Raw genomic sequence first — 7,500 nt, 5'->3', positions numbered from 1 at the left:
CCCACAAACTATGGCTGCCCAACTGTCTGTAATGTAATAATTTACTGGTTTATTTGCAACAAGTATAAACCATAGCTAGGGGGATGTATGTTCTGTAACAAATGCCACTATAAATACCCTAATATCCCGAATATCATGTTGTTTGTTGATGTAGCCGATGTAACCTAGGTTGCAGTACCTCTACTGTACATGTGAATCAGTGCGCCCTCTCCACTACTGCGCATGACTGTACGGCGGAATATGAAGTAGGCCTCCTGTTTTTCTCCAGCTCGGAGTACGCCCCCCCCCTGAATACAATCTCCCAAAAAAACAAAACACGAAGCTGGATTCGTAAAAATCGTAAAGGTAAGGTTTTTAAAATACCATAACGGGTAAAAAGGGGGCTTTGGCGGTCGGGTAGCACGACTGGAGTAGTCGGTAAACACGCTATTAGCGTGCGGAAGCGATGGGCTTTGGAACAGTTTCCGCACGCTCAGGGAGAGAGCAAGGCCCAGTGACCCACATTCTGAGCAGTGTGTGTGTGTGTGTGTCAGTGAGTGGGCGAGCGTGTGATCGTGTGCCAGTGTGTGCGTGTGTGTATGCGCGTGCGTGTGTGTGCGGGTGTGTGTGCATCTGCCGCGAAAGGGATTGGGAAATCGCTCGTTGGTTACTGCAGCATGACCGATATTTATTATACTTTGGGATTTTGGTGTCCGCACCGATGTAAGTTTCGAGCGGAGGTCGCTATTCGCTACATAATATTCGGAGATTATTTGCTGTTGTTGTGTCAATGTCAATAGTTGCGTGACAGAGCGGGGCGGGCGCCAGCTTCGAGTGACTAATATAGCCCTCTATCAGCGTAATAAATGCCGTTTATGAATGATTGACTGAACATAGAATGCCACTCGGTGTTTGGGAATAGGCCAGAGTTCGAGGAGGACATGAATGGGGGCCCCACTCTTGAACCGCATCAGTAAGTTAGCCGGGCAGTTTTTAATGTGGCTGGTGGAATCTTCTGTGGTTGTTTAAGATCGGACGTGTGATGATGGCAAGCACCTGTGGCTTTAGTTTAGGCAGTATCAAATATCCGCTGTACTGCAAGGTCACCTAGAGACATTTTGACATTAGGAAGCTTGCTTTTTTCCTCATTAAATGAAGATCTCGCCTGGTTCGCATAAGCGCACAGCGGGAATTGGACGAGACCCCGCGCGTCAATATTCTGGCTATTTGGGCATCAGCATTCCATCCACAATGTAGCCTACACATTTCGCCTTGTCTCACTGCAAACATTGCATCCATGTAGCTTAGGTTTGTGGCCTGTGTGTGTGTGTGGGTGTGTGTAGGCTACATGCGCTCTTGTTGCAGACTCGTTCCTGATGCCTTCAATACGTTTTTCTCCATTGCATTGTAGCTCTGCCTAGGTGAAGACTTCCTCTGTTTTTGGTGAACTGAGGGGTGTGTAGACGACCATTCCAGAAGGCCGCGCTCTAGACAAGCTTCCTTATCAGGAGCCCCGGACTAACCTCTGTCCGAACACTTCTAATAATAATGGTTCTACATTTTTTATTCCTTGTAATCATTAAACTCATTTATAAAAGGCAGCTAATCCCCTGAATAAAAGTATAGTCATTTGTGATGAATTGTATGTTGAGGTGGTAGTTTTTGTTCACGCAACTTTCTGTTGGGGGATTATTTGAAACAGGTGTTAGCGTTTCTTGTTTCTGCATTTAGCACTGCTGTTTGAAATGAAAGGAAATCTGTAAAGTGAAAAGTGTGTAGTATTGTGTCATCAAGAGCTCACAACAGAAAACTAGTTGCATTCATAAGTGTTACATATACAATTTATAACTATAATGTCATGAAATGTTTTCTCCTCATAAGAAACTGTGCACATTAACTATGTGTGTTACCATCTACGCTGATTTAAAAGCATCCTAAGTGTTTGGTCCTTATCTTCCAGGTCGGTGAGTCGGCCATGTCCAGCCCGAAGTCTGGGTCCCTCCCACTACCTGCATGTTCTCTGAGCCACCCTTGATCCTCAACCCCACTTTGACCCCTACAGCAACCTGTAACTGACCACACACACACAAGCTGCAGTGGGGTAAGTGGACACGGTAGAGCACACACACACACATATGAATGTATGTATGCGACGCCTGTGAGTATTTGATCGAATATCCAACGTTTCGCAATGTTTTGGTCTCCCTACAGGTGCTCTTCCAAATGCCTACCTCACGCCTAAAGAGCCAGTCACTGCAGCCACGGCCCTGATCAAACACCACCATGACATCAAGCATAGGGTAGGACCACATGCATGCGCGCACACACACACACACACACACACACACACACACACACACACACACATGCCAGTATGAACATCAATCACACAGTCCGTACTCAGTTGACACTATACATACACATTGATCCCTTTTCACTGTGGACATACAACCTATTCCTCTCTCTCTCTCTCTCTCTTTTCTCTCTCTCTCTCTCTCTCTCTCTCTCGCTCTCTCTCTCTCTCTCTCTCTCTCTCTCTCTCTCTTCTCCTCCCCCACATACTTCCAACCAGTGTATGACGAAAATAGACCTATTCGAGGCATGAAGGAATCCTCACGTTAGACAACTTCTGTCATTGTCTATTATTAACCTTCTGTATCTGCTTTCGGCCGGTCAAGGAATGCCACACACACACACACACGTTCGTTCACACTCAGGGCTCACACTCAGGGCTCACACTCAGGGCGGACGGCTGCCACGTCTCTCAGTGTCCCCCGGTAAAGTCCCGTTGTAACCTCTTTCCAGGGATGATTGCAGCATCTTCGATGGGTTGATGGACGAAGATGAGAAGGACAAGGCTAAACGGTGAGACGGCGAGACAGGCGTGGATGAGGCCCCCCCCCCCCCCCCCGTTCCTTGAACGAAGTGTGAAAAGAAAGCAAAAAACAAAAACATACACACCCTGCAATTCTCAAAGACGTTTTCGATCACTGTAATATATTCATTTGTAATAATCCATTAGGACAGTACTACAGGGTGTGTATACTTTTAATAAGAATTCTTAATAATCGGTATATTTTTATTTGATGTGTCCTAAGCATATCCGCTTTGACCGGCAGAGTGTCCCGAAACAAGTCTGAAAAGAAGCGGAGAGACCAGTTCAATGTCCTCATCAAGGAACTGGGCACCATGCTGCCCGGCAACACCCGCAAGATGGACAAGTCCACCATCCTGCAGAAGAGCATCGACTTCCTGTGTAAACACAAAGGTTAGAGCCCGCCCCCAGATCTCACATCCTGTGCGAAGAGGACGCGGGGCCACCGGTTGGCCGTTGCCACTTCTTGTTTTCAGGTTGTCGTGCTATATTTGGACGCTAGTGACTCAGGCGGTGTTCAGTGACGGCCGTGTCCCAGGCGGCCGGTGGCTTTCAAGTCACTGGAATGTGTTCAGTGTTTTGCTAGCTGGACTGCTCTTTATGGATCCACCGCTGCGGTTGCTTCTCACTTACTTTCAAAGATGACTTTGTGAAACGTGCTTTCCTCGCAGTTCGAGATTAGCGTATACCAAATTAAATCAAAACCAATGGAGATTGGTATCAGATTCTTATTTTTGTATACACCCACTCCAATCTCTCTCACTCTCTCTCTCTCTCTCTCTCTCTCTCTCTCTCTCTCTCTATCTTTCTCTCTCTCTTCCTCCCCCTCGCCTTGCGACAGAGATCGCTGCCCAGTCGGAGTCCAGCGAGATCCGGCAGGACTGGAAACCTCCGTTCCTCAGCAACGAGGAGTTCACCCAGCTTATGCTGGAGGTAAGATACATCATTACTGCTAGTACTACCATATTACTACCCAACTACTACCATATTACTACTACCCAACTACTACCATATTACTACTACCCAACTACTACCATGTTACTACTACCCAACTACTACCATGTTACTACTACCCAACTACTACCATATTACTACCCATCTACTACCATGTTACTACTGAACAGCTATCATATTACTACCCAACTATTACCATATTACTACCCAACTACTACCATGTTACTACCCAACTATACTACCATGTTACTATCTCATCATTGATGTAATGGCGTAATGTCTTCTCTGGGGTTCAGAGTGTAGAGAGGGGCCAGAATGGGACTGGGGTGTTGATTGTTTGTTTGTTTGTTTGTTTAGGCGCTGGACGGGTTCTTCATAGCAATAATGACCGACGGGAACATCATTTACGTGTCTGAGAGCGTCACTTCTCTGCTGGAGCACCTACCGGTGAGTGTGTGTGCGCGTACGCACACACACACACACACAAGCACACACCACCCACACACATATGCACATTACACACTGTCTAGGATAGCCTGAATGTGTCTGCTTGTGTCAGGGGGACTGATCTGTGTGTGTGTGTGTGTGTGTGTGTGTGCGTGTGTGTGTGTGTGTTGTAGTCGGACCTGATGGACCAGAACCTGTTGAACTTCCTTCCTGTGGGCGAACACTCAGAAGTGTATAAAGCGCTCTCCGCCCACCCTTCCGACAGCGAGAATCTCAGCTCTGATTACCTCAAGAGTGAGTAGCCAATCGCACCACACCTCACTGGCGTCTGTCCACGCCCATCGACCTATCAGATCACACGACACTGACTCCCAACTCGCAAACCAGCGCTGACTGAGGCGCGGCGTCCAGTCGGACCGGGCGCGCCGTAACGACGGCCGATCACACGCGGCCTATCGGGGCGGCCGTTCTGTTGTCTGGGTTGTTTACAGTTCTGACGTGTGTGTCGCAGCAAAAAACCAGATGGAGTTCTGCTGTCACATCCTGCGGGGGACCATCGACCCCAAGGAGACGGCGGTGTACGAGTATGTCAAGTTCATCGGCAACTTCAAGCCCCTCAGCGACGGTGAGGGTCTGATTCGGTTACGGATGTCGCCCAAGGGATTAACGAACCCGTGGATGCCTCCCGATTTCTGCTCGAATGATCGGTTGTCAGGGAGAGTCAGTTGTATTATGAGAGTGTTCCCAAGAGGGGGAGAATGGCAACATTTTAAATAAGGGGAGGAGGAATAGCTGGCAAGGTAAAATAAATAATACATTCTGTAAGTAGCGTTTTATAACTGTAATCTGTGTGTGTGTGTGGGGGGGGGGGGGTATGATGTAACAGGTGTGTGTAATGTATGATCTATGAAATGTATGGTGTATGTGCAGTAATAAACTACCCAGAAACAGTAATCTCTCTCTCTCTCTTTCTCTCTCTCTCTCTCTCTCTCTCTCTCTCTCTCTCTCTCCCCTCCCTGTCTCTAGTTCCCAACGCCACCAGGAACGGCCTGGAGGGGATGCTGCAGCGGTCGCTCCACCCCGCCTTCGACGACCAGGTCTGCTTCGTAGCCACTGTCCGGCTGGCCAAGCCTCAGTTCATCAAGGTGAGACACACACACACACACACACACACACACACACACACACATACGCCAATGGACCAGTGGAAATGACCATTTCCCCATTTTGACACAGCATTTGGTGAATATCTAGATTTGTTTTCTTGTTGTGTTTTGTGTTGAATGTTTGTGTTTGTGCGTCCGCAGGAGATGTGCACAGTGGAAGAGCCCAACGAAGAGTTCACATCCAGACACAGCCTCGAGTGGAAGTTCCTCTTCCTGGACCACAGGTGACACACACATACACACACACACACACACACACACAAACACACACACCTGAACACACCTAAACATTTAGCCTTGGTTCTGGTTCTCCTATAGGCTCTGTTGCCATGCTATTGTGAGGTCATGCGTCCTCTGATGCCATTTCCTCCCGCAGGGCTCCACCAATCATAGGCTACCTGCCGTTCGAGGTCCTGGGGACGTCGGGGTACGACTACTACCACGTAGACGACCTGGAGACCCTGGCCAAGTGTCACGAGCACTGTGAGTCACACACACACACACACTAGGGCTGTACGATATATCGTTTACGCATCGCCATTGCGATGTGCGCTTGCGCAATAGTCACATCGCTGGGCTTGCAATTTTTCTCCTGCTTTGTAGTCAAACTCAAACACGTCATGAGAATTCAAAATTCAATAAACATTTTCCGCAGTATTACTTTCCGCACTATCGATACCAGCTGGCTTTTTCTATCTCTCTACTCTGACATTTGGAAATTGCGTTTTGACTATTACAATGCATAAAAGAATAACATAGATAGAACAGCTTAGAATAGCAGAACATATTCAAATCGAATAGAATATCCTAACAAGATGAAATACAGATAGGCCTACTTTTTACAATGCTGCGCAACCGTGCATTTTAGAGATTGGGCTGGACTTTGGTCAGCAGCATCCTGCTCAAAATACGCTCCCGCGGCTATGTATGGAAGCAATCAGTCAACAGTCTTATAAATCATATAATTAGGGATCATAGTCATAGTTTTTTATCAATGTTGTATAGCATATAGCCTATTTTTGTTTTGTCTATTTTTTGTAGTTTGCAAAGTGAAAGGGCTGAGGGCTGCTCAGTTGGTTACTCTAGACGGTAGCGGAGGATTTCCAAAAGCAAAAGCGCCTATTTGGCAATATTTCAGATTTAAACCCAATGCTAATAGCTGGGGAACCTCATAACATCAATGAGTCAATCTGTAAACTCAGGAGCTCGTCATGCCGTAACGTGAACAGAACACCGTTGCTCTGTGCTGCGAGTCTGTGACCCACTCTGCTGCGCGCGGACAGAGTGAAGAGGGATCAGTAGCCTGACTCCCGCCCCTGAATCTGAATAACAATTCAATCTGAGTGTCAGACTAGTGGAGCAGAGCAGACACTTTCAGCTTATTATTTTACAAAGAAGAGTTTTTTAAATTAATTAAATGAATAAAATAATACAATTAAATATATATGTAATTTATTTATCTTAAACAGTTCACATTCCTGCTCCGCCTCAGCAGACAGCAAACACTGAGATCAGTAGGCTACACCTGACATTGTATTATTCCATTAGCTTACTTTTCCTGATGTTTTAGGTTTGTGTCGTGGTATCGTTTCAGTATCGGTATGGAGATATTTTTAGCAGGTATCGTATCAAAGTTGTAATTTTGGTATCGTGACAACACTATATGGTAGTCTGTCTGACATAACATGAATGATTCAGACCAATCACAATTTTAGTTAGTTTTAGTTGAGTTTTTAAATGATGCTCAGCAGCCCTGCCCCGCCCCGCTGGAAGGCGAGTGCAAGTTGAATAAAATGAAAATGACAGAGAAAGGGGACGATTTAGTGGTTAAAAGAAAGTCAACGTCTGACATTTGCCGTTACTTCGGCTACCGAAAGGCTGATGTAACATCAAGCCTGGCGACAGCACAGGTATCAATTAGCAATATTAGAGAAGATGACAAGAACTAATCGGGGGCTCCCACGCCTTGTTTTACATATCGCAATATATATCGCAAAAAAGTATATTGCTGCAATGTATGTTTTTGTCAATATCGTGCAGCCCTAACACACACACACACACACAATTACACACACAGAC

At 46.5% G+C, this 7,500-nt stretch overlaps 1 protein-coding gene across 3 annotated transcripts in view; it reads left to right on the top strand.

Moving 5' to 3' along the window:
- Nucleotides 1-245: 245 nt before the first annotated feature.
- LOC311322518 (circadian locomoter output cycles protein kaput-like) overlaps nt 246-7,500 on the top strand; it is an 18,045-nt gene continuing 10,790 nt past the window's right edge. For 2 of the 3 annotated variants that reach the window (XM_084454603.1, XM_084454601.1), the window contains exons 1-13: nt 295-345; nt 1,391-1,434; nt 1,940-2,080; nt 2,191-2,279; nt 2,785-2,844; nt 3,099-3,247; nt 3,696-3,787; nt 4,166-4,255; nt 4,429-4,549; nt 4,767-4,880; nt 5,282-5,400; nt 5,563-5,645; nt 5,798-5,904. In XM_084454603.1, the coding sequence (XP_084310729.1) occupies nt 2,263-2,279; nt 2,785-2,844; nt 3,099-3,247; nt 3,696-3,787; nt 4,166-4,255; nt 4,429-4,549; nt 4,767-4,880; nt 5,282-5,400; nt 5,563-5,645; nt 5,798-5,904 (952 nt within the window). In that variant the 5' untranslated portion in view covers nt 295-345; nt 1,391-1,434; nt 1,940-2,080; nt 2,191-2,262. Of the gene's footprint in view, nt 346-1,390; nt 1,435-1,939; nt 2,081-2,190; nt 2,280-2,784; nt 2,845-3,098; nt 3,248-3,695; nt 3,788-4,165; nt 4,256-4,428; nt 4,550-4,766; nt 4,881-5,281; nt 5,401-5,562; nt 5,646-5,797; nt 5,905-7,500 lie in introns of all 3 variants that reach the window. The other variant, XM_084454602.1, reaches the window with a different exon arrangement.

The sequence above is a fragment of the Borostomias antarcticus genome (assembly GCF_949987555.1).
Source record: "Borostomias antarcticus genome assembly, chromosome: 20".
Taxonomy (NCBI): domain Eukaryota; kingdom Metazoa; phylum Chordata; class Actinopteri; order Stomiiformes; family Stomiidae; genus Borostomias; species Borostomias antarcticus.
Note: the sequence above shows the minus strand (reverse complement) of the source record. Positions and strands in the feature narration are given on the sequence as shown.